Below are 27574 nucleotides of genomic sequence, written 5' to 3' on the forward strand. Positions count from 1 at the left end.
ATATATATATATATATATACACACACACACACCAAACATAACCTCTTTATGTTTCCTCTTCTATATATATATATATATATATATATATATATATATCTGCCTCCCTCTCTCTCTCTTTCTGTGTCTTTCATGAATAAATAAATAAATAATCTTTTAAAAATTAGTGTTTTTATCCAACACGTATTCCTGATAAAACTTCTTAGTGAAATAAAAGAGATTCTCAGTCTGATAAAGGGCATCTACATATAGCCTACAACTAACAACATTCTTAGTGATGTAAGACTAGATGCTTTCCCTTAAGATCAGGAACTAGATAGGAATGTCCATTCTTTTTTTTTTTTTTTTTAAGATTTTATTTATTTGTTCGTGAGAGACACAGAGAAAGAGGCAGAGACTTTGGCAGAGGGAGAACCAGGCTTCCTGCAGGGAGCCCAATGTGGGACTCAATCCTCAGACCGTGGAAATAGCCCTGAGCCGAAGGCAGATGCTTAACTGCTGGGCCACCCAGGTGTCCCAGGAATGTCCACTCTTACCACTTTTGTTCAGCATTATACTAGAGGTTAGTTAGTGTTATAGGGCAAGGAGAGAAATGAAAGGGGTCTGTATTGAGAAAGAAAAAGCAAATCTATCTTTACTTACAGATAGTTTATGAAAAACACCTTATGAAATCAAAGAAGTTCTAAACAAATGGGGGAGATTTACTATATTTACAGATTAGAAAACTCAATATTGTTAATATGTACATTCTTCTCAAATTGATATGTAATTAAAAAATTCTTAATAAAATTCCAACAAGCTATTGTGTGTGTGTGTGTGTATGTGTGTGTGTAGAAATCAACTGTAGAATCAAGCTGAGTCCCATGCAGAATATGCTCTACCTTCTTGTGGAGATTTACAATAAATAAAAAAAAATCTGTTAGCAAATAATAAAATAAGTAAAAAAATAATGTGTTTAACATTGTTTTATAAGGACTTGAAAACTGAAAAGACATTTTTTTGGTGATAGAACATCAATTAACATATCTGGGAACATATTTCAGGAAACTTGCTAAAAGCAATCATATGAGACAGACATGGTCAGATACATGTCACAGGAAGATGAGTGTTGGCTGTATAGAGAATGGGCAGGAGGGAGAGTAAGGGCTGGATGATCTAAGGAAAAGATGGTGAAGCTTAGAGGAAATAAAGCAAAATGAACTGGGAAGAAGCTGATTTTGAGACCTCTTTAGAAAGGATATTTGTTAGGACTCAATGGTCAGCTGAAAGAGTTAAGGTAAAGAAGAAGAAAGAGTCATTCCTATGAGTTTGGCTTGAATCTAAAACTATGAATATGAAAACCTAAGATGATATGTGGGCCTTTCCCAAACTATTTTCTGTCCGTCTTATGTGATATTCAGAAGTCCCAGGACAAAGAAAAATGCTTTTCCAGCTATCTAGCAACTTAATTTTTCCAGTGAACATATTATCTTTGATAATCAGAGTTTTAGGGACAAACCTAACAGGACTTGCAGATGCCAGGATAAATGGCTATGGACTATTAGGGCAACAGGCCTAGATTGCTATCCAAGGTGCTGAATTGATTTGTCCCGTTATTGGAAACCCTCTGCTTCTGCTGCCCTTTTGCCTTTGCCTCAAGCTCAGTTCTCTGATGAAGTAGCAGCCTTGTCCCAGACCAAGCTAGACTTAAGCTGATAGCATGCTTCCCTTGTCAGGACTAACTGACTCTGACTTTTGATCAAGACAACAGCCCAATTTCTCAGCTAGACTCCAGGCATATCAGCTGCAAGCTGCAAGCTGTGTCCACAGAGGTTAAACATATCCTGGCAGGTAGGTAAATATTTCCTCCAGGAATAAAGTTGACCAGCCAAGGGAGAAGATATTTTGTTACTGTGTATAGTTGTGAACCCTGAATTTCCCCCTTTATGGGTAGTTTCTATTAGCTGCCGGCTTATGTTGACCTTGACCCTGTAAGGGACACATTCTCTTCCCTTAGGAACTTAACATCTAGTGTAAAAAGCAATCATGGAAAGTGCTGTTCAGCCTAGCGTTGGCATCAAATATATTAAATGAATTAGAGACCAAGAACAGAGAGGATAAGCATGGATTAGGGTGGTTAGGGAAAACTTCTAGAAGAGGTAGAGTATGACCCAGGCCTTGATGTCTAGGTAAACCTCAGATAGGCAAGGAAGAAGAGGGGCTATGTTAATGGTAATATCATGGGAGTGGAAACACCCATGGCACATGAAGGTAGTAAGTGCTCACCTGGTTCAGCCTACCGCTCTCTATCCTTTTATCCTCTCCACTTACATTCACCTATAACAGTACCATCTTTTTACACCTCCCCACAGGGTTTGCATTATTTCTCTTATACAAAAGGAAAAAATCAGACATATTGACATTTTGGAGAAAACAATTCTATAATTTCCTCCAAGTACTTTTGATATTTTCTAGAGACAGCCTTCTTCAATGTGGAAGGAGCCTTTTAAAACCACTGGTCCTCAAGTCAGAGCACTGAAGACTCTACCTCTTAGGTATAGTAGGAATGGCCAATAAAATATAGCTCCTTACTCGGAACAAAGCCTGTCCCGGGGCAAACAAGGACAACTTAAAAATGAACAGTAAGTGAAGGCAGAGAGAAAGAAGAATCTAGAAATATACAATTTGTGGGGGGAAACTGGAAGATTTTATAGGGAAAAGATTTTCTTAAATGAGTTTATACGATGTCTCAGCCTAAATGGCTCTACATAAAATTCTGGGATTTATCTCAAATCCTACTTACCATAATTTCAAAAGGTATTTTTATAGAACTTGGAACTTGATGTGACCAGGGCAGAAAATCTCCATTCTTTGTAGTCTGACTTTGAGCTGAAGAGATGGAACAGTCAAGACTCTTCTTTATCACTGTATAAACGATGTGTGGGGGTGTGATCAGCAAGTTTTTGTTTGTTTGTTGTTTTGTTATTACTATTAGAGACCAGGATTCTGGCACTGGATGGAATAATGTACTTAATGAACACGAATAGTATCAGTAAATTTTATAAACAGTGTAAGTACATATTATTTAGTATTATTTAATCACTTAGGTTGTGATGGCTAAAAGTAGTACAGACCTTTCCGGCAGCAAATGTCTGCCTAGAAATTCTATCTACTTAATGATACCCCAGAATATGAAGTCAGTGTGAATACAGAATGCATATATTCACTATTCACCAGGTTTCATGAATGTGGCTGGTTGAACTCCTCTCCATCCTTCCAAGAGAACCCTGATTAACAACTAACTTTTTTGGCTGGCATGAAGGGTATTCCTCATGCCAGTAGCTATATTCCTCTTGACAGTCACACATACACTCCTTTTTTCATGTCTCTTGACTCTCAACACTCATTTAGTTAGTCTTTCTCTTTCTCTCTTGGGCCCTTTTCTTCTCTCTCTTTCCAGCCCGTGTCCATTTGTAATCTGTCAGTGTGTCAATTTTCAGAAAATTGGGCAGCCCAGGTGGCTCAGCGGTTTAGCGCCAATGTCAGCCCAGGGCATGATCCTGGAGACCTGGGATCGAGTCCCACGTCAGGCTCCCTGCGTGGAGCCTGCTTCTCTCTCTGCCTGTGTCTCTGCCTCTCTCTGTGTGTCTTTCATGAATAAATAAATAAAATCTTTAAAAAAATTTACAGAAAATTTCCCATTCCTACTTTTCCCAAATAGTTCTAATGATTGTACCTTTGTCTTTTGTATAGGGCATAATGGTAGATCTCTTTTGGGGACTCTGACACTTTGGTAGCATACACAATTAGGTCTCAGGTAAAAAGCTTAAAAGGCATAGGGATGCTCTAAAACAGTTTTAATACTCAATTTTTGAAAGAATTATTTTAGAGCTAAAGTTGTCTGAAAAATGTACTTATATAGAATAAGTTAATGGCTGACTTTGCCGAATCCATAAAGGGGTACTGCACTCAAAAGATAGACTGCATGGGTATTTATCAGGGCTTCTTAGCATCTTTGGACAAGTAGGTCTCATGTATCTCTAGATAGCAATCATGTCTCTGTTTATTCTATGCCTTTTTTTAATAATGAAAGAGCTTTGCTGAAATGAATAAAATATAGCTGGTACCAAGAGCAGAATATATTGTGTATTTTATGTTGTATATAAAGAGAGGTGAAAGGCAGATGGCGTGATTTGCTGGTCCCCAGAGCAGGTGTTTAGCAAATATCGGTTTTTAGCAAATATCTGTGATTGTGTGCTCAGCACCCACTCAACGTTGAACATCATATAAAATAGAGGTATATTTTTAAATATATGTACCAAACTTTAATTTTCATTTCACACTCAAAACTTCTGTACAAAAAGAGGCAAAGCAGGCAAAAAAAAATGACAATGACTTTAGAAAACAACATATGACAACTTTAAAACAGCTTTGTGTATGCAACAGCCTTTACAGATGTAATGGGGAAGTTAAGTTCCAAAATGTTTGTTCTTTAAGATAAAATTCCATTGTTTATTCTTAATATCTAGAAAAATTTGTAGCTGTTTGGATACAAGATTGAATGAGAAGTCTCTGAATTCTACTGCACAATTGGATTCCAAGATTGGGTAGGCTTCATTTTTCTTTTGAGGAAGCATGATTATTATTTGTTTTACTTAAATGTGATGATGTGTCAAAAACCTCAGTTTACCATTAATGTCTTGATATAATGATGATGACTAGAAGCAAATAATAAAGCATGAGATTAACTAACAATTAAGATATTACCATCAAGACTTTCTTTCTGGTTGTTAATAAATACTCCAGCCCAAATGGGCTACCACAATTCAAAAACATTCATTGCCACTTACTTTTGATTAGTAGTTCTTAATGATGCATGAAAAACTTCTGAGAACAAAGTTATGATGCCAAAGTAGCAGTGCATCTGAGAAATGTAAGTTTCACCTGTTGCCTGCCCCAAAATAAATATCTGAGTAATGGAAAACACTGTTTATTTGAATACTATGAAACATCAAATATGAAATATAGTTAACATCGACATGGATACTGTGGCTAGCACGTTCCCCTAAACCATCCATGAGTCTTGAACACATGTGCATGCAGCACACACAGAAAAACCATGATTGTTCGTGGCCTCCTGATGCCTGGAGGACAGTTTGTTAAAAGAATTTGTCTCCCACGGTAGCTTAGGGATGGACCCAAGATCCATTACCCGTTAGTGATCACAGACATTCAATTAACTTGTCCTCCTGATAATCAGAGGCAATAGTTCAGGCCCTAGGCTTTTGAAAATCCATGTTTAAGTGAATCTTAGCTTTGAAACAAGGTGGCCGGGCTAATTTGGGGCAGGCCAGCAGCCCCTCCCATATGTTTGGTCCCATTTGATAAAAGTCTAATTAAAAATTATAAATGTGCTCAACTATTTACTCTGCAAGTCCTTTCCTGTCTCCAAGACTTAAGCTCCTCACCCGATAAAGGAAACAAATGGACTCAATGATGATAAATATTGAGTGCCTCTATAATTCTTGTCTTGACAGTTGCTGCTTAAAGATAATATGTGGCTGCCAAATTGAACATTTCTTAAGTTGAACAGTCAATGAATTTGTTTACCCATTGTTACCCCATTTCCTGGCTTCTTCAAAGGTGTTAAAATCCCTAGGTTTGAAAAAATCATGAAGGCCATCTAAGTGCATTTCTGTTCTGATGAGAGAACCACTTTCTCCCACCCAAGCAGCTGTACTTGTTCAGCTTGAAAAGTTCTAAGGAAAAGGGTCTTTTTTTCTTTCTCTGTTGACTGACATTTAGATATAAACCAGAGAATCTGTTCTGCCACTTGACTGGGTTTTTTTGTTGTTGTTAAAAATAAAGCAAAACAAAAGTATGTTTCCCCCCTTTTTTTTTTTTTTTTGGAGGACTCAAGAGAATGCCAGCTGGACACTAAAGTCTGGAAATCAATTGTGACAGCTCATTCTTTGGGATATGGCGAATGAAACCCTGATGTACCCATGCCCAACTTCTGGGATTGTCAATCACTGGGCAGCTCTTTCCTTCTATTAGAAATAGGCAAGTAATAATATAAACCAGACTGAAGATTGACTTAAAAGTGTCCAATCTCATCCCATAGTACATATGCATAGGCCACTTGGTGAAGAGGGAAAGAGTCAGGAGTGAGGGATCCTGGGCTCTAGTCCTACAGGGAGTTCATCACGTTTGCTACACCCTCCTCTCATTTTTCCATGGAAGGTTGGAATAGGAGATTTACAAGATTCCATTATAAGCTCTGATCTGCAGATCATAGGCCTTGTCATATCTTCAATCATTAAGAAAAGGTGGGGTGATGCTTCCTAGACTGTACTTACGAAGGAAGCATAACAGAGTCAGTCATTGTATTGGCTCATTGCTTTGTAGGGCTCTTGGCGATCATGTTCTAATTGCTCATTTTATAGATGAAGAAAGTGAGACACAGAGAACTTAAGTGAACTTCCAAAGATCACCTGGTGGATCAATAAGGCTAGGACTAAGTCCAGGTACTCAGACCAAAATTTTACACATTGCAACAAGCTAGCAATATGGTCAGGGAGGAGCTACCTTTTAAATAGTAGGGAACTGGAAAATGTAGGGTTTTCCCCCTCTGAATTCCCCAGTTTTCTGGTAATCAGTGAAGTACCCTAGACTTTGGTTGCCACATATCAGCCCACAAAGGACAGGGCTCCTTTTAGGAGGGGCTGTGCAACTAGCACCTCACAGACAACTGGAGTGTCAGCAAAATTACCCAAAGCCAGAGGACTGAAGCAGAGAGATGACTGTCCCGTTGCCTGTATGTCCTTCCTCTCAACCTGTCCCCCACTTCCAAGACAACCAGCTTCACAGCTCAGCTATGACAGCACATCTATGTATTCTCACTTCTTTCTTACAAACGGCTTCAAGCACAGGTGATTTACCTCTTGCAGAATCAAAATGGGATGTTAGAGGAATATAAATCCAGACAGAAGGGGATTATGTTGATAAATAAAATACGTGCAAACAAAAAAGCTGCACATGTGGTTTGCAGTCTGAGGAAAGAGAGGGGGGCGTGCTGAATTCAAAACACTTGAGTTTGTGTCTTCACATGCATTTTTCTTTTCTTGGATTTCTCTCTCCCTCTGTCAGGATAACAGTTGTGTTTCTTGTAGCCAAGCCGACACAGGAAATCAAATACTTTGTATTTCTATAAGTATACTTCCCAGAGAGATTACACATCTAGAATTAAAACACTACCACAAACTATTAGGAATTTTGGATTGTTACAGGTGTAGTTAAAGGACTCCAGTAGTAAAGATCAATTATCTCCAAATTTTGGCCTTGGAGAAGAGGGTTTTGTTTTAGACATCAGAGGTAAGGCTCTCAAGTCAATTTATGCTCTGCTGGGTCGAGTCAGTCAAGATACAAATTAAAGTCCGTATATTTCAGTGACAAGAAGGAAACGGTTATGTAAATACACAAGTATTAACATCAATCTGTATTAAATTATGTAAACATATACATCTTCTGAGGTCAGTACATAGATCCTCTTCTTTGAGCAGAGCTCTACTGAAGCATTGCTCGAATCTGTTTGGAAGTTGATTCATCATTCAAGTGCTTTGTAGTGAACCTGCGTGGAGAGAAAGTGATGGGGGTCAGTGTGTAAACAGTGCTCTGCCAAAGCTGCATGATGACTCTCAGCCCGTCTTTACCTTGAGAAACACAATGGATATTTATAAATCAAACTTGAGCTCGTTCCTTAGACAAATAGCCACACTCTGATGCCCAGTGTATTCTCAAATGCATTTAATATTTGATTCTTTTTCCCAGAGGAATTTTGAATTGTGGTTATTCAACAAGCAGGCATTTTATCTAATCAGAGAAGTGAATGGAGGAGATACAAGCAATCGCATTTTCCAGGGAGGTAGACTTCACTTGAAGGAGTGCAGCATCTCACCCTTCTAGGCTCCTCCTGCTGACTTACAAATCTCAGAACATGGATCTCTATCGATCGATCACAACATTACCCCTAAAGGTAATGTTGATGGTTTTCTACTTTCCTTGGGGTGCTATGCTCATTGCCACCACAAGGGGGCACACGTGCAGATAAACAAACCAAAAAAAAAAGCTGTGCAGTCAACATCCTCACATTCACCTGCCACAGGAGTGGTTTATGAAAAGGAAGGAAAGAGGAATTAACATGTCATCAAACCTTGCCAAGTCCTAGGCACTTCGTGTAAGCTCTCATTTCACCCACACAGTTCCTGCCTCCATTTTGCAGGTGAGAAAACTGAGATTCAGGGAGGTGAAATGGCCCTTTTCAGACCACAGATCTGACAATGACTTGTGAGCGAGACTGTGGCTTCTGATTTGGACTCAAGTCTGTCTACCTCAAAAGCCAGCACGCTCTCTGTTCATCATAGTACCTACAAGAAACCATGGGACTCACTGCTCAGCACAGTGTCCTGCTCTTCACCAAGCCTGGCTTGACTGAGTGAAGCCGGAAAGTTAAAAAAAAAAAAAATCAGGCACCAAAATCTGACTGTGTACGGGAATCCAGGCTGCCATGAAGTGGGCACCAATGGAGAAAAGCTTCGTTCATGCATGGAATCTGGAAGGCTCCTCTGTAAATGCTACCTTTTCTGAAGAATGATGACCTAGCAACTCCACAAAACGGCATCAACCTCAGTTTTGTTCATTAAATGTGTGGCTGTTTCTTCATTTATTAAATGGGGATAGAGATCACCTTCCCTCTCTGAGTTGTGATAATTAAATGAGACAACGTGCTCAGGAGTGGAGTAGAAGACATGAGTGTTGTAAACAGGGAGAAGATTATCGATCCGTTCCACTTACACTTATTGATCACTTACTGCATGCACAGCATTGAGTGGAACTCAGAAAAATCAAAGATGAATAAGACAGCGAGGACCATAAACCTTCCAGATTGCAATCCAGCATTGGAATGATTTACGTCATAGTATGATTCAACAATTTCCTGTAGATGTGTTATAGCTAAAAAATAATCCCTTCTCTGGAGTATATGAAGCACATGTATCCTTGGAAGAGAGGCTGCTTGGACATCAACTGTCATCAGTGAGAAGCTGACATGAGCCATAGCTGCCAAATGCGTGGGCATCGAGACAGGGTAGATCAGGGTTCTCAGTTCTGGTGGCTGTGTATGCAGGTCATCCAGAGAGCTTTAGAGCAAACACAGAATGGACACCTGAGTCCCCAGCCTGAAGACTCTAATTCATTGGGTCAGGTTGAAGCCCGAGCATTAGAGTTTTCAAAAGCCACCCGCAATTCTCACGTACAGCCAAGTGAAGGGGAAGCTGCTGCTTCTGAGGAGTCTCCACTAACTACAAGGCAGTGCAGCCTGGAGTTAGGCCCGTGGCCTATAAGGTCACATCGACCCAGGGTTAGGTTCTAGCTCTGTCGTCTGCTGTGTGACTTTGGGCAAGTTATTTCATTTCCCTACATCTCAGTTTCTTCCATCTGTAAAGAGGCCATGATAAAAATGGTGCTGACTTCAACTTCAATCTTGGGTGTTGCCAAGATTAAGAATGTGAAGGTACACATGGGCTTAAGCCTGGTGCTCTAGTGCTTGGTCCCTAACAGCATCTAGATCTGAATTCTCTCTGAAGGGTCACAAGGGGCTGAAGCTTACCTGAGGGCATTCAGCAGCCCCTCCACGCTGTCCGGGGCCTGTTCCTTCAACACCTTTATGCAGCCTTTCATCTGGGAGGAGAAAGCACAACATTTTGTTAGCACCTCAGCAATTGTGTCCATGACAATATCCACTCACACTATCATCTATCCATGTTCAGATCACATTATGTCTGCCCAGGGGAATCAGAATGACCAATAGACCTCCCTGCTCCCTGTTAGTAACTTGCTCCTAAGGCGCTACTAGAAGTTGTGGATCACTTTTTACACTGTACTGCCGTTGAACATTTCATGTGTCTGGCATTGGGGCACAAAGACTTGGGACAGTGATCTTGTCTTGTGCACTAGAGCCACATGCAGGCCTCTCCCCCCAATAGCTGCTCAGTGGAGACTGCATGAACTACAAACCTGATGATTTTATGCCATCTGTCTTTCCAGGATGCTATTCCTCCTTTAACTGTTTGACTGGCAAAACCTTACCTTTTTAAAAATTTAATTTAATTTAATTTAATTTAATTTAATTTATTATTTTTTTAGGGCACAATTAAAGATCACCAAAACCAGGAGGCCTCTGTGTACCTCATTACCTTCATCAGGTGGAAGTAACCAGCACCTCTCTGTGCCCCTCATAGTATGGTGGTGTTTATCAGACAGTCTTGGAGATTTTAGTGCCCAGAATATTCTGTCTTCCTCACTAGGAAGGGACTGGTGATAGGCAGAGGTTAAGAACATGAACTACTTGGAGGTGGATTGCTTGGGTTTCCTCTATCCTTGCTTATTAAGTACCTGAGTGAACCTGGGCAAGTTCCTTAGTTTTTTGTGCCATTGGAATATAACTTATTCATAATTTGGGAAGTGTATGAAAACTAAGTTTATATAGATCGCATTATATTATGCATATCCTAGAATTTTTTTTTTTTTTTTTGACAAAGCAAGCAAGCATCTTCCCACAAAAAACTCAATCGCTCATTTTAAACTCAGATGTTCACGTTCGGTATTGAATTTGGGTGGACCAAAGACCTCTTTGTAAGGGTCTCTTTCAAATATTTTGTGTGGGTATACTCGTGGTATGTAGGAGGTTTTATCTTATGGCCTGAGAGATCCTGGCAGATTGATGGGGGTAGCCAGAAGCACAGGGTTGAGAATCATTTAGGGGTCACATAGGGGCTCATCGAGAAAGAATGTCATGGTCAATCAGAGATGTCTGTCATGATGTTCTGCAGGATAGGCAGAGGTTATAAACAAGCCAGGTATGTGCCATCTTGAGCCTGCTCACTTCCAAGAATGGGATCCAGTCCAGGGATGTAGAGATTTGGTTCCTTTTGAAGTTCAGCTCCTGATCTAGTGGTAGAAGAGAACCCCGAGGTTCTCTGATAAGTACCTGCATACTATCAGGAAATCAAAGAGGTAGTGGTTGCTTCACTCCAGCCTGGCTTTCTGGTACCCAAGAATGGTGTCTCTTCTTTCAATGACCCAACTCTTCTGGGTCTCAGTGACTGTGCTCTGATGACTCACTGCTCCAGGAGTCCTCTTGGGAAAATCCTACCCTTCTCCAAGGTCTACCTCAAATATCACTCTCTGTCTCTTCTCTAAGCAAAATAAGCTTCTCCCTAATCTGGGTTTCCAGGGTATGTTCTTTGTAAGTGTCTATAATGAATGACACTCAACTCAAGGCTTCACCGATCAATATTTGTTTTTTCACAGCTGATGATACTCAAAGGTTTATGAACTAGGTGCCCGTAACTGCTGTCTTAGTAGCAGACTGGTATCTGAAGGAGCCCCTTGATGTCATTAAAGAAAATGGCCCATCTTGAATATATGTGTATTTGGTAAACTTAAACTTTCTTAGAGAAACGTACAAACTTCAGTATGAACAAGCTTTTCTTAGTGAGACTGAAAAACAGACTTCATGAAGACTAAATGTGGTTAGATTTAACATGATATAATGATTATGACCTCAACAGAAAGACTCAGTAAATGACCAGCAAGGACAAGATTTTTAAGGGTTAGCGCTAACAAGCCATACTTGTACCCTGTGTATTTTTAATTGTTGACTCTGTGACAAGTTAACAAGTGGCTCTGGTAAATGAGAATGTCCTATGAGTACTAAGTAATAAACTTAATCCACATTCAAAGATATTCATGGAGTTATTAATAGAGTTATTTATATTCAACCTCATATTAATAGAGTTATTTATATTCAACCCATAGTAAAACAAATGTTAAAGCCTCACAAAGAATACAGTAAAAATGTTTATTGGTATGAAAAAAATAAGATATAATTGCTATTTTAAAAGAGCAATTATAGTAGGGTGCTGATTTGTTAAGTACATACACACATGCATATACGCAAACATCCATATAAAGGGAAGGGAGGTAGATATGCTGCCATTTTGACGATGGTCATCCACCTATGGTAAGGTTACTATAGATACATTTAATTTTCCGTAGTTTGATTTCTTACATGTTCCTAATTCTTTTGTACCAAATCCTTTTTTCTCTTGGTAAACAGAAAATAACAAAATAATAATTAAAAAACAAAGACTCAATGAAGAACCATGACTAGCTGTGCTAGAAACCCAGACCTTCAAAATAAGTAATCTAAGTTGCACTTTAATTGATACATTTCCTTACAGTCTTTGGACTTGTGGTCCCCTCTTTCTGTCTGCATTGAAGACTTTCTGTCTGCATGGTACTAAAGTATCAGAGATGTTGTTCCGTGCAGATGAGCGAAAACTGAGCATGCTCCCTAAACTTAGCACGGTCAGAATAAGTTAATCCCAAAAGGGCCTACTCTGCCCTAAAAGGGCTTTATATTAACACATGGGATATACTATTGGGTTGATGCTGCAGATGAGAGCTAAGAGATGTGTTTTATGCTACAATTGACAGAAATCATTTGTACACCAAAATCACGTGTTTTTCCAGTTATATTCATTCATTCAGTAAAAACGGTATGGAGTATCTATTGAGTGTCATGCTCCATGTCAGGTATAACGTTAGGCAGTAGAGCAGACGTGGGGTATACAGATCATGGTCTCTGCCCTTACAATCAAACTTGGAGTCTATGAGGGAATATCAGAAAATCCAAAATGGCAAGTGCTCTGGGGGCCAGAGGAGAAAAAGAGGTCCTAACCATGCAGGGTCCAGGAGATGTGTTCCTGAATGAGGTGACATTTGTTGAATGTTTTAAAGGAATCCACCCATCAGAAAGAAGGGAAGGCCCTCTGGGCAAGGAAGAGGGTTCAAGCATATTCCAACGACAAAAAAGGGCATGGCAATTGGGTAGAGCCACTGGTGGGGGGTGGTAGGAGAGGAAGTTGGAATGTTGTTTGAAATTTGACCATGGTGTCTTATAATCCAAGATCTCCCAATGCTGCTCACTTTAAGACACATATAACATATATATATATAATATTTAATATATAAATATAAATATATATATAAATATATATAATTTTTTTTCTCCATACGGCACATTGGGTCCCCTGAAGGGGCAGTTTGTAACTAAGTGACCATTCACATGTGCTCAGCAACTCTGCAGGCTGAGGGGATTAGTATCTCTGAGCTCTTGCTATGATTTTTTTTTTTTTGTCTTGCTATGATTTTTGATTGGATGCTTTGCTGTAGGCACATGGAAAAGATTAGACTCCTTGCTATGAGGATAGCTGCCAGGAGGGGGCTTGCATCTTGGAGAGATCCCTCTCAGCGGTGGATGGAGGAGAGAGAGAGAGAGAGAGAGAGAGAAGCAAGATCTGTTTGGCAACATGCACGAGCTCTTATTTGGAAAGCAGAGTTCATAACTATTCTTACATCGATCTTGGATGTCTTGCAGAAAGCTCCCACGGGATGGACGTGGTCATAGAGGATGATGACTCCCACCATCACCCTCATGCAGAACATCAGCGTTTCTTCGCTTGTAAACCTACTCCGGTACTCCCTGGAAGAGAGAAGAAATGCAGCTGTGTTACCTCCTTGCCGGAGCCCGTTCATTTCTGGCTACTTTAGACTCCTCCAATCATCTCTTGAGAACAATCTCAGACCTGCAACAACCAGGTTAATATGCTCTTAAAGAAGCCCATGATGATAATTCTCCTTGAATCTATCCAACCAGCAATTCAGTGTGAAAATAAGGTAAATTAGAGGGCAGTAAATTCTCTTCTCTTCTGCCCTTCAGCAGGCCAGCTCATCACGTACATCACTCCCCCCACCCATCAATCTTGAATATTTTATAGCAGGTCCCTCTGGCTGTCCAAGATTATAGAGAATAATGGCTTCATTATGGAGAAAAAGAATCAGGCTCATTTCTACAGAGCAGCTATCATGTCTCCAGTCAGAGTAACTTCCTTTGTTAGGACACAGGCTGTGGATTGAATTGGATTGGCAAAGATACATAAAAAAAATTATGTACCATTTCCTGGGCTGGGAGTATTTGTGGAGTTTGGATTTTGTTCCCTTACTTTAACAGGGTCCCTGATGCTCCAGATAACTCAAGATAATTCTAGAGGCTTTCTTAACATCTATTTCATTATGAATTGGGCACTCAATGAAGATGATTACTATTTCTGTCTTGGAATAAATCTTAACTTTGGTATAAGTGAAATATTTGCAGTTAACACCATCTTACATTTGAACAGAGGAGCACATTTCATAGGGCACTTTTGAGGTCTCTGGCCCTCCCAAGCCCTCGCCACATAGATGACTTTACAAGTACTTCATCAGATAAGGAAACCAAGGTCTGGGCAGGCCATACCACCCGTCTAAGGGCACAGATGTAGCTAATGAGATAACCGGAACCCTGGCTTGTGGTGTGGACTTCCTCATCACCACGCTGCCTCGCCATTTACAACCTCTGCCACTTCTCAAATCCAGCAACTAGTTTGAGTACAAAGAAACTGCTGAGAGAGGGAGACAGAGGGAGAGGCAGTGAGGGAAGAGAAGAGAGAAAAAGAAAAGAGAAGGAAAGAGGGAGAGAGGTGTCCATTATCATTCTTGCAACAGTCTTACCACTTCCGCTCTTCGTTCTAAATCTTCTATCAAACCCGTTCTCCCAATATATTTATAATACCCAGTCATGTAAGCCTCCTTCTGGCCCTTCCCCATCTTCTACAGCATCTTGGGTTTGAGTTCTGGTTCTGCCACCTAACAAGCTAAGCAACCTTTGGGAAGTCAGTGAACCAGTATGGACCTCAGTGTCTTCAACTACACAATGGGGCTGGATTACGTTTATCACCCAGAGTTCCTTATGAAATTAATTCAGGTAATATACATGTAAATGTTAACGTGCTGACCCAAATGTTACCACCACCACCACCACCACCACCATTGTCATCATCATCCTCATCATTGACCCCATCAATCATGTTGACAAGCTCTCTCTAGGTGAACTCTAGACCATGAATCCACCTCTGATTTCACTTACGGCGTTTCCAGCATGACTTTACAAACACTCGTCATCGTACTGAGGCAGTCTGTGGTGTTCTCTATTGGCAGGGTTTTGTTCTAAACGGGAGACACAAAAGTATGTTAGCCTTGCTAGCAGCTTTTACGTGCAATTAAGAGAAAAGCACCTGGGTGCTCAGCCCCACTTACTTCGGAGACAAAGTGCATGGTGGCATTGCTAAGGGTTTTCAGCATTGGCGTGGCTTCTGCATAGAAGAGGGACATTCGATTGGCCATCTCATTATTGACTTCATTCTCAATGTCTAGCTGATGAAAATAAGAAGAGAAGATGCAATTGATAAAGACATGGTCAAAAATTGCCAAACAGCGTCTGCTGGAAACTGAATTACAGATGAGGACTGTCTTTTCCTTGTGCCCTGCCTGATGGGACAATCAAAGGAAGATGCGGAGAATGGGTGTACGGATCAGGGGCTCACATGCATGTTGTTGATGCGGTTGCGACTTATCGTCCTTCTGTAGTAGCTGAAGTCATTCTGAATAGCTGGGTTCCTCATCTGCAATTCAGAGGAGAGGAAAGAAGGTCACGACTCCGCATCACATGGAGGACATGCATCAGGAACCCAGACACTAGCCTTGGTAAATACACCAGGATGTCCCTTCGTTATCCAACAATCAAAGCAATTTCTAGTTAAAAATAAATACTGAGAGCCTCATTATTTTAATATATGCCCTGCTTTTACTATAAGATAGCTTTCAGGGAAAGGATACTTGTTCTTAATCAGGACAGATACTTGAAAAGGTTTCCTCTTACTGCATTTGGCAGATTTTGAATTTCCATGCCCAAGCCACCATCCTAAATCAGTTTTACTATTAGGGATGCAAAATCTCACTACATTATCTGTCTCCGTAGGGAAAGAGCTACATCTTACCCATCTAATCCCCACCCCACAGCATGAGCAGAGTGCTGGCACACAGTAGGTGCTCAGGACAAGTCTGTTACACTGTTGTAGCATATGTGGTCTAACCTTCAGTTCATCAAATCGAAGGGTAAAATGAAGAATTTCCGCAAACTCCTTTGCCAAGGCTTGCTCCCGCTCCAGGTGTTGGGTTGGCGTGTAGGGTGGACAGGTCAGAGATTCTAATAAACTCTGAAGAGCTTTTTCTGAAAGTCAAAGTGATAAATATATATTTGAGGTGGCCCATGGAGATCTTTCAGAAGAAAGCACAGTTCTTAGGCCCAGTTGACATTCTCAGAGATAAACCTGCTTGGATCTAGCTTTTCCATGTCTTTTCCCATAACTGTGTATAGGGTGATGTGTGTGGATAAGAGAAAGGAGCCCAGGCCCAAAGGGCTGCCCCTGGCACCCCATTGTGGGAGGCCCCCAGGGCCACACAGTCTTTTCTGTGTCTCTCAAAGCTCAATTCAACTCTCAGTGTTCTATAGTGCCAACTCCTACCACTGTTTGGAAACCACAGATACATGTTTTTGGGTTCTGTGCATGAGACAGTCACTGATGACAGAGAGGAGAGGAGGTGACCTGGAATACACGGGTTAGATAATTTGCACTGCCCAGAGAGACTTCGGGTCCCTTTCCAGCTCCTCACGGCACCTACTCTCTAATCTAACCCAGCAGTACTTTTCTGCAACCCACTGCCATATCGACCTCTGTTACTGCCCTTGAAATGGTCTCATCACTCCCTCTTGTCTATCTCTATACATTCCCTCCAGTTTTCCCTTCAACATATTGCTAACAATATTGACTCATTTAAGCAATGCTCCATGGCAAACTATGGAACACAGATCAAACCTGGCAGATGGTCAATTTTTGCAAATAAAGTTTTATTAAAACATAGCCCCACTTTATTTCCATTCCTTAATGTATTAACAATGGCTACTAATGAGCTACAGTGGCAGAGTGGAGTCAATGCAACAAATATTTTTGGCTCAGAAGCCTAAAGTGTTTATTATCTGGTCTTTGCAGACAAGTTTGCTGGCACTTGATCTACAGTCCCTTAATTGTCTTTTACAGCATCCTTACAAGGATATCTCTTATCTTTTCCATTTACGGGAATGTACTGCCTTCTAAGGTAGCCAGTTCTACCTTGGTCTGCTGTGACAGGTGGATCTTTGTCGTTCTGTTAAATATCTGGCTCATGAGGATTTCAGTTCATTGGGTCAAGATATACACTTTGACGAAAGAGAAAAGAAGGAAACAGAGAAGAAGCTATCTGAGAGTCTTCAGAAGCTCTCTTTCCTTGAAAAGCTGTTTCAGTTCATTCAACCATTCCCTTTGGGTCTTAGCTTCAAGCTGTCTCAACACCATGACTATTATCCTCCCAAACTGTTTCACTTTCTCTGTTGAACTCTTAAAATGTGGCATTTGTTTACAGCAAAAGTAAAGTAGAACATGACTATCCCTTTCCTCATCCCAAATATAGTAATTAATGAAATCCCATATAGCTTTACACTTGGAGGAGTGGTTATGTCATATAGGTGCTATTGTTAGCCAGACTTTACTTTCATTTCTGCAAAGCCATCCTGTATCTGTACAGGTGTTTTTAAAGCTTAAAAGCAGGTCTGTCTTTAGAACGTTTGTTTTTCCTGTATTTTACTATATTAAATTTATCACATGTCTCCAGCAAATCAAGTCCTTTTTCAGTTAGCAAGTAACCTGTTTGTTTCAACTTCTCTGTCATTCAGAAATGTGATCAGCCCACAAAACCGTTACCAGTGAGACTTGGCTGAGAACAAGACTGGAGGGACCCACCAGTAAAGACACTCTTGATGTGTGGATAACTGCAGGGGAAGCAACGCTGAGATGAATTTAAGGAAGTGAAAATGACAGGTGTTTCTGTCCATGATTGGCCTCTCCAAAGACACTCCCGATGGATGTAGACCATTCCCCAGCGCACTGAGCTAGTTCTTCCTAATCCTGTCACAAACCCCGTAACAGAACCTCACACACAGGATGAAAACTATAAACACATACTCACCTAGCCTTATGGAAAATTCATAAAATCTCTTTAGCCTCACGACCAGAGGACACACCGCGTTCCAAGCTTTTTCTTGAAGCTGAATGTCGTTGGGATTTTGAATCGCCTACCAAAACATGAAACAATCGTCTGTTTAAAAAGAGGCAAAAAGTACCCCATCAAAATGCCTTAAGATTGAGAAAGGATTTTGTTTTAAGAAAATACAATTCCTAGTATACTTTGCTAATGTGCTGTTAAAGTGACATGTGTTCACTGGACTGTCCTCCAAGATGCTCGCTTAGAATGGAGATTTGAGCCCTTGAACATAGTCCAAGTGCCCCTACAATTAGATCCTGCGGCATCTTGTTTCTCTTATTTTAAATGCAAAAAAAAAAAAATTGCAAATCTAATTGGAAGCCATTTAGCCTTCCTCCATCACATTTTGATTCTACTGAAGTAGAGCCAGTGCTCATTAGAAAGTGCAGATCCTACAGATGTCTTCCTTTGTCTATAATGTGTGTCACACGCCTTCTGTTCTGTGATGTTACCTACCTCACCTAAATTAATGGTGACCCCTAAGTAGAAAGACTACCTCTCAAGAGGCTGTCACTTTCTTTGAAATGATGTTTTGTCTAGGTTTCAGCAGCTGAAGGATTACGTTAGTGGGATTTTTTCCCCGGAAAGATGGTGGCACTGGCAGTAAGGTATGTGTGTATGTGTTGATACTTCCACAAAACTAATCATGTCAAATAAAAGGAGTGTGAAGTTTCTTGCCTTTAAGGCATTATGAAGTCTTAAAAGCCACGCTGACAATCTTCTTCTTCTTCTTTTTTTTTTTTTTTTTTTTGTTTTGGTGTTTTTTTTTTTTTTTTTTTTCAGGGATTTATTTTTTTAAACTCAAGCCATTTCAAGATGGAGACCTGCAGGCTACTTAAAGCAAGCTAGCTTACAGCTGTCGTTTGTGATACTGTGGGACCTGACACAATTATTACAAGATGCTGGGGAATCTGTGCAAACCCAGATCTCATGATTTATATTTCTTTTTTTTTCCTTGTGACTTATATTTCAACTGTTGTCCAGAGACTTTATATGTATGTTTCCCTTACATGAAGTAACATGCTGATGAATTGATTGCTTAAACGTCAGTCCTCTGCTAGCAAAGGTATGACTGAGAGAAGAATGGCTAATATCTTACATGGTCTACAGTGCCGTGTACTCAGATTAACGTACTAGAATAAAGGGGGCCATTCATACTTTTGTAAAAACCACATTACCCTCCTTGTTCTTCCTCGTACACTAGGAAATACTAGGGCTATTACTTAATCTTGCTGGGTGTGTGTGCATGTGTGGGTTTCCCTTCTCGTCCGAGGGTCTTGTCAGCTCAGTGTTATCATTGGCATACATCTCGGATCTCTGGCCCCGCGCCCTTGTAAGCCTGCAGGTCTGCGAGGATGCTCTCAGAATCCTGGAGGACGGCGCTGATCTGGTTCCAGATTTCCCTCTCTCCTTCTGTGGGCTGCGCATCTGAGCAGAAGGGAAACCAAAAGACACAGAGGGCTTGTGTTTACAAACGGCTTGGGAAGAAGATCGGCGTTCAGTTCCACCAGCTAGGCAGTCCTGTTTGATTCCTGTAGGTTTAGTCTTTACTCTTTTTTTTTTTTAAGATTTTATTTTTATTTATTCATGATAGACATAGAGAAAGAGAGAGGCAGAGACACAGGCAGAGGGAGAAGCAGGCTCCATGCCGGGAGCCCGACGTGAGACTCGATCCCAGGACTCCAAGATCACGCCCTGGGCCAAAGGCAGGTGCTAAACCGCTGAGCCACCCAGGGATCCCTTGTCTTTACTCTTTAATGTAATGAGCTGCTAGAAAAGGAAACTAACACAACTTCTGCCCGTGACTCTGTTCAAGACAATTGTCCATCTCTCTGCACACGTTACACCAAGGCATGTTGGGATCACTGCGGGCACCTTATTTGTGTAGAACATACTTTTTGCACACTTACGTGCTAAGTGGTTAACTGGGTAATATAAGGAATAAATATTGTCTTTGGGGGCCACATTTAAGAGGAAGAGCTACTGAATAGTTCTGTTAGGACTAAAAATTTGTGAATCTGTGTTTAGATGGGAAAAACAGCCCTTCTTCTAGAATTTCCATAGAAACAAAGAAGCTTAAAATATTAGGTAATCCTTCAGAGCTGGGACAGAGATGTATCCTTCTGGAATACAATTGATACAGAGAAAGCACTGAGATTTATCATCCACTGTGAACTCAAGAATTGCAGGAGGTTCAATTAGTTAATTAACTAATTAATTTCTTTAATAAGCTCTATACCCAATGTGGCGGCTTGAACTGATGACCTCAAGATCAAGAGTTGCATGCTCTACTGACTCAGCCAGCCAGGCGCCCCCAACAGGAGGTTCCTTTTAAAGACACTTGTACTGCTCATTTTGGATCTTGACTGTAAATTCTACCCACAAAAATAAGTGACACATTCAGGTTTACACAAATGAAGAACATATTCTAACAGCCACGGAAGCATCCCCTTAGCTCTGAATTCCCACTTTTATGCTGCATTCCTGTGGCCAGTATCTGTTCTTGTCCCCATGAGTATTTTGTGAAGGTTAGTGGGTGGAAGTCGAATGGTGGTAAAGGTTGGGTTTTATCTCCCAATACATATAAAATAGGTTATTTGCCCGAGCTAATAAGGAAATCAATCTCCATCCAAAACAAAAACACTGCTAATGGAGAAGGGCTATAGAGGTCATCTCCTAAAAATTCATGTTCAAAAGTCCAAGTCCTAAGGTAGTGAATTCTCTCAGCAGACCCCACTTATGTCCCCAGATCAAAACCCAGTTTGACTAGTCTTGGAGGGAGCACAAAGGGTTGCTACCTACCTGAAGAAGGTAATGATTTACTGAGAGTATGAAAGACAGAATTCAGGAGACAGGTGACATTGAAGTGAGGCGCTGACCGTGCTGAGTGGGCTTTCAAAAGGGCTGAGTGTCAGAGTGAGGGAGGAGCCAGATGTGGCTGCTTTGCTTCAGTTACCTCTGTTGGACTTATGCTTAATCTGAGGCCAGACCCCTGAGAAGTGATGCCCATTTTTAGACCATTTTATTATATGTCCTCCTAGGACCTAAGAAATTGGTAGAGTTGCCTGGGAAATGAAGGATGAAGCTCATCGGCATACGGTAATTCTCTTTAGAAAGAAAAATCATAGGCCCTCATAGACTATCCAGGTGTTTTGCAAACTCTGCCTTCTAGAAGTGAGATGGATATCAGGGTGGGAAGGAGAAGGGACAGAAGTGCCCATGTACCAGAACTCAGAAGGAAAAGATGAATGTGTTCTGGGAGGAGTAGAAATCACTCAAGATAAGGGATGAGCTTGAGCTGGCTGGAAGGCCCAAGGGAGTGAGCGCAGCATGAGGACCATGACAGAGACCCACCAGGTTACAGTACAGCATCTAGCTTGGGAGGCTAGGTTACTCTTTTATCCTTTTCAACCTTTCCACTGTTTCTGGAAAATTCTCAGGTACATTGTTATGTATGCTATTAATCACTTTATAGCCCTAACCTTTCCTGCTTTCCCAAACTTTTCTCAAGGTGATATGGGTGTTTTAAACAGAAACCTTTAAAACCTTGTAAATTAGGAAGACTGTAACTGAGAGGAGAGCATTTCAGTGAACAGTAGTCTTCCAGGGCAATTTCTGAGTAAGAACAAAGTCTGGGAAGAGAATATGTGGCAGAAATGCAACACGAAGGTCCTAGAAAACAAAGAAATAGCAAAAGCTCATTCCCTCAAATCCTCCTTTGATGAATGCACTGAAAAATCGTAAGCTAAAACGGCCATTTCCTAGAGAGCGAGAGATACTTGAAGAGGAGGAAAGAAAAAAGAGGCTATGACCAAGCTTCCGGGAGGTTAGCCTCTTTGAATTTAATTATAAAGTAGTATGCAAAGAAGAAGACACTTGGAGACCAGAAAAGGAAGTCTTCTGATCTTGGCTGTCACAATGGCTCCCATCTGAGCGAGTCACCACTGGTAAGTTTTAGACAAAACAGAATTACAGTGAAGTGGCTGGAAGAAGAGGGCTAGACAAACACAAAAACCCATTCTTCTGGTGATTAACACAAAAGGAGAAGAATTTCAGTCAGTTTTTAAAAATAGAAGCCTTTCTTAAGTGCTTCAAAAGGAAGACTGTTACCAATAGAACGGCCAAAAGGTGGTACTGGCTGTAGATGGGCAAGCATTGCTCTCTATTCCAGGTGAAGTGACACTTTATGATATGACTCAACCCTGACATTGATGTGACCACAAAGAGCTGGACAAGTGGCATGAGTGGTGTTCCTTCTCCCTCAGAGCTGGGGCTGTGGGGAAGCCCTTTCATCAGACAGGAACCCCCTCCCAGCATGGCAGTGATCTGTGAAACAGGATCCCCACTCCCAGCCTTCCTCTCTGGGAAAATGTTTCTTTTGGCAGATGTCCTGGTGTCTTATTAAAAATGTTTTTCATATGGCCCCATTTAGCAGGGGTGGGGTGGGATCGGATAAATCTAATCCATCATTCCTTTTTCATCCCAACTTAGAAATGTGCTGGCTCATTTTCTTCCAGAATTTGTTAGTCTTATTGGGTGCCCCCCCCCTTTTTTTTCTCCCTCCCCTGTCATGGAACTGAAGTCACTTCCTCATCCAGCTAATGACTAGGCCTTTGATGCTGGGAGCATGTGGTCCCTGCCTTCTGGGAGCTCAAGTCACAAGTAGGGTCAACTTCCAAGATGGAGAGTACTGACTGGGAGAAGCTCTAATCTGTCTGTCTGTTTTGTTTTGTTTGTTTTGTTTTGTTTTGTTTTCCAAGTATAAAAAGGACTGTGTAACCCTAACTGACATTTGGCATTGGCTCATATCCCTATGGAAGTTCATGATTCATTCTACTTTGATCCTCCAGCAATGTGATCAGGCAGCCAAGACTAATTAATGAGAATCTGATCTGTTAGGCTGCAGGACTCTGGCTTTATTTTGTTTCATGTGACTTGAAATCTCCAGGCCTAGTGTGATGCCTGGCACATAGTATATGCTCAAGAAAGATCTGCTGAATAAAATCCCTGAATGAATGATTTACTTCTCACACTATGTTTTATGATGGATGATCTTTCTGCTTGTCTTTGAATTTGGAGATCTTTGGAGACAGTCTATATTCTTTTCCTCAATACCTCCATATGTCCTACCATTGGAGACACTCAATAGATATGTCATGACTCAATAAATAAAAGACGACATTGACCAGGTGGTAGAGGATGCAGCTGTTGGGAAGCAGTGAAAGAAATGAAGATCCTGTTACTTCTGGATCCTCTCCTTTGTCTCTTCTTCCCAATGGTTTCTCTACTGTTAACTCTCTCACTGTTACTGCTTTTATATACATATATTTATCTATAATCAAATTGGCTACTCACACATTCATTAACACTGGTGTTTTTAGATCATCCATCATTAATATACAGCTTCAATGTCTCTTCAGTGTGGTTAGCACATTATTAGGAGATGTGTTGAGTGAAAAACTGCACTTCTGTTGACTATTCCAATGCTAAGGCTGTTATCTATCACTTGCTTTCCGGACTATCCCTTTGAGAGGCTTTGGGGTCTTTGCTTTTGTTATTCTCCGTATTCAGATTCAGTTGGTAGCCATGTTTTAAAAATGCACTGTGTCTTCAGATGTCAAAGAGAAACTCCTTGAAAAATTAGTGATTGAAAAGGTAGGTTGATATTTAACCTATTGGCAACCCCCTAAAGCACTTGCCAAGTGAACAGGAACTCCAAAGTATGGGTTTTGTCTTTCTATTTTTAACACAAAGGTTGACCTTTAGTCAAAGGTGCACACACATACATATTTCCACCAATAATATTATTGATGGATCCGAGTGCTTGTTTTTAGTTGTAGACGATGAATCCCTCTGTGATGTTTCTTCTAAGAATCACATACTAAGATTCTAATCATTGTCACTTATTTCATCTCCATTGAGAAGAATGGTTACATCATGCTGGGATGCTCTTGTCTAACAATGAAGTTGTTAAAAAAAAAAAAAAGTGTGATTTACACAGGCAATTCCAGCAACCAATACTCCCAAGAGCCCTGGAACAAGCCTATCCAGGCCATTCCCCAGGCGATGATTTAAAGCCCTTTTCTGGACTCGCTATTGTGGGAAGTATGAAACTGTATTATGTATCCTGTGACCTTGAATATATTTGTCGAGAATTCGCTGAATTCCAAGTGCCTAGAATTTTTAATGGAAAAATAACCTTCTTATCAATGAAGATATGTGAAGCAGTATTCATTTTGTTTACAGGGGATCTATTTATCCTCCTTTGGCTCAATTGGCTAGTGACTACAGATATTAAGTGTCAGGATTCTGGTGTCACCGGGGTCAGGTGAAGGCTTTGCATGGAGGACTGTGATGTTTACTGAGAGCAGAATGCCTGGCATTCCACTGTGTGGATGGATAGGGAGGTGGCTGAGTGCTTTGTTTGTCAGGAAGGAACATCTTTGATGAACATACCCCAGGGCACAGCAGCAGGGCTCATGCCTAGGTAGGGCTGTCAAATCAAAGTGTTCTTATCTTTGTAAATCAGCCAAGGACACACTCTGTCTTCCCAAGCAGGGTGGGGGCATGCATACCTTCTCCTCGCAACCTATTCAGAACTGTATGGAAAATCTGACAGAGAATCAAACAAATTAACTGAAGATAATGTGAGCAGAAGACACAATTTATTTGGAGATGTCTTTGGCTTTGAAGGGAGCCCTGGCATTTCATCAATAGGATATACAGCTCTCTCTGCACCCCAGCAGCTGTTGTATAAACACTGAAGAAAAGTACAGCAAAAAGATTTGCCAAAGCCATAAATTATACCCCTAGCTCTTCTTTCCCACCACTTCCTTACTTCTCTACCCCTTTCCCCTTCAGGAGGAACTAAGAAATGTAACTAATTATCTGTGATTAACATTTGGGGATATAAAGTGATAATGATTTATAACAGAATACTAGCTGCTTCCACAAACCACATAAAATTACAAAGGTCCATTGGAAAATGTAAGTGTGACTGGGTTGACATATTTATTTGCACAGGAACGTTAGTCATCCTACACCAGAGCCCTTTCCTATGGAAAAGCAAATGAGGGACTGTGAACAGCAGGGAGTGGCGAGGCGCTGGGAGGCTAATCTATTTCAACTGCATGCAGTGGGATCCCTGTGACTTCATGGGAGAAGGAAGGAATACCAAGGATGGAGATTTTTTGAGACTCAGGTCCAAATGCCACTTTTGCCACTCACAGAATATGAGACTTCAATGCCAATCAGTTCATCTCTCTGGCTCTCAGATTACTTCTTGGTAAAGGAAGGGACACTGACAAGAGCCCTGCCCCCTCCCTGTATGGTCTTAGAGGGACTATGATCTGTAGGGTCACAATGGGATGCTGACATAGATAAAAAGTATTTAAAAAGCAAAAGTACTGGAAATTTAAAGTATCACTGTGACTGAACCTCTGTGTTGGCATAAATTAATTGTTTTCCAGGTCTGTTCTGATGTTTTTTGTTTGTTTGTCTCATTTGTAAAGTGACCAGAACACATCTTTTATTTCCCCCACTTCCTCTCCCAAGATCATCTAGGCTCCTCTGAACAACCTTAGCAGAGGTGAGGGTACCAAAGAAGGGAGGGATGAAAGACAAGCTCAGCAGTGGCAGGAGGTAGCCTGTGTCATCCACATCATCCCAGGTGAGTGGCTAATCTGACTCTTGGCCTTGTTTCAAAAAGTTGGAGACTATAGTCCTAACAAGTCAAAATATCCAGTGCCTTTCTCAGAATATAATGAATGGTTTGGAAGGCTTTAGAATTTCCTTCCTGGGTAGCTGCCACCCCTGCCCCATAATCACTGTTCTTGGTATTTCTATCACGCACATAAAGGTGGGTTTGTCTTATAAGAAAATCATTTCTCAGTGACTATCTGCCAAGAAACATTTCTTCGACCCAGACTTAGAACCTGTACTTTCTTTTCTGGCTAGCCCAACACTTGCTCTCCATTCTCTTGTAGGTGTCTGTACTACCTGTACTATTGTCTGTTCAACGTGCTTACATCTCTCCCCAGTACAATTATATACTTCTTGAAGAAGAGGACATGTTCTCTTGATGACCCTGTATTTATGTGCTCTATGTCATCCCTCCATGCTCTCTGCCCCCTAAGATCCCATCCTCATTCCTGTTGTTCCTGCCTGATGCTACAATGCAGGAGATGCACTGCATATGATTACTGAATTAGCATCAGTACAAAAAAAAAATCAAAGTTTCTAAGCTTATACTTCATGCCCCGCTCCATGCTGGACCGTGCATATGTAATGATCAAAGCATAAGATGCCATCCAAGTCCTCTCTGCAGGGAAGTTCTTCATGTGGAAGTGAAATGGTACCAAAGACACTTAGTTATATAAGAAGGAATGAGGACACCAGAACCAGCAAATATGTCAGTAAATATAAAAGATCTATTTAAATTACACATACATACATTGAGAGTTTAAAGGAAAAGACTAGCACACATTGCAATGGGGGAGTTTCTAGCAGATGTAGAAGCATAACATAAAAGAGCACAAGAGTGAAAGGATAGTGATGGGAAGTGTACTGGGACAAGATTCTTCATGAAATGAAGAATACATGTTGAAGATCGATTATAATAAGTTGAAGATGCACACTGTAATCTCTACAATAAGCATAAAGAGGCAGCACTAAAAAGCCAACAGAAAAGATCAAAGAGAATACCAAAATTATTCTACTTATCAAAAGGCATGGAGACATTAAGAGAGAAACAAAGAGCAAATACAACAAATAGAATTCAACATCAAGATAGGCTCAGATACAAATATTAATTAAATGTAAATGGGCTAACGACTCCAATTAGAAGGTAGATATTATCAGCTTGGATGGAAAAGCTAGGGCCAACTACATGTTGTTGACAAGAAATACACTGCAAAGATAAAGGCACAGACAGGGTGGGGAAACCTATGGCATACAACCAATAAGCAGAAAAAAGCTGTTATGCTCAAAATATAAAATGCTCAATGAGATACTTAAAAGCTCTGCAAGACCTCTAAAAACTATATGACGTTGCTGAGTGAAATCAAAGAATATCTAAACAAATGGAAAGATATACCATACACATAGGTAAGAAAAATCAATACTGTTTAGTCAATCAATACTGTCAATTCTCCACAAATTGATCTTTGGATTTTATATTATAATCAATATCCCTGTAAGGCTATTATATAGCAATTGAAAGCTGATTATAAAAATTTATTAAGAAAACCAAAGGAGTGCTCGCTTCGGCAGCACATATACTAAAATTGGAACGATACAGAGAAGATTAGCATGGCCCCTGCGCAAGGATAACACGCAAATTCGTGAAGCGTTCCATATTTAAAAAAAAAAAAAAGAAAAGAAAACCAAAGGAGTTGGAGGAGTCAAAACAATCTTAAAAACAAACAAGGGCAGCCCCTGTGGCATGGCGCAGCGGTTTAGC

At 40.7% G+C, this 27574-nt stretch overlaps 1 protein-coding gene and 1 non-coding gene across 6 annotated transcripts in view; one reads left to right on the forward strand and one right to left on the reverse strand.

The window, feature by feature from the left end:
- Positions 1 to 4276: 4276 nt before the first annotated feature.
- The window catches only part of CYRIA (CYFIP related Rac1 interactor A), a 103409-nt gene continuing 80111 nt past the window's right edge, over positions 4277 to 27574 (reverse strand). For all 5 annotated transcript variants that reach the window (XM_025454612.3, XM_025454613.3, XM_049095664.1 and 2 more), the window contains 9 exons: positions 19421 to 19542; positions 18040 to 18145; positions 16071 to 16207; positions 15522 to 15599; positions 15235 to 15351; positions 15065 to 15144; positions 13456 to 13582; positions 9644 to 9714; positions 4277 to 7606 (listed from right to left, as the gene is read on the reverse strand). In XM_025454612.3, coding sequence (XP_025310397.1) covers positions 7543 to 7606; positions 9644 to 9714; positions 13456 to 13582; positions 15065 to 15144; positions 15235 to 15351; positions 15522 to 15599; positions 16071 to 16207; positions 18040 to 18145; positions 19421 to 19542 — 902 coding nt within the window. In that variant the 3' untranslated portion in view covers positions 4277 to 7542. The remainder of the gene's footprint in view (positions 7607 to 9643; positions 9715 to 13455; positions 13583 to 15064; positions 15145 to 15234; positions 15352 to 15521; positions 15600 to 16070; positions 16208 to 18039; positions 18146 to 19420; positions 19543 to 27574) is intronic.
- LOC112665164 (U6 spliceosomal RNA) lies at positions 27369 to 27475 on the forward strand. Its single transcript, XR_003140256.1, has one exon. It is a non-coding gene; the product is annotated as a U6 spliceosomal RNA (small nuclear RNA).

Source organism: Canis lupus, chromosome 17, assembly GCF_003254725.2.
Source record: "Canis lupus dingo isolate Sandy chromosome 17, ASM325472v2, whole genome shotgun sequence".
Classification (NCBI taxonomy): domain Eukaryota; kingdom Metazoa; phylum Chordata; class Mammalia; order Carnivora; family Canidae; genus Canis; species Canis lupus.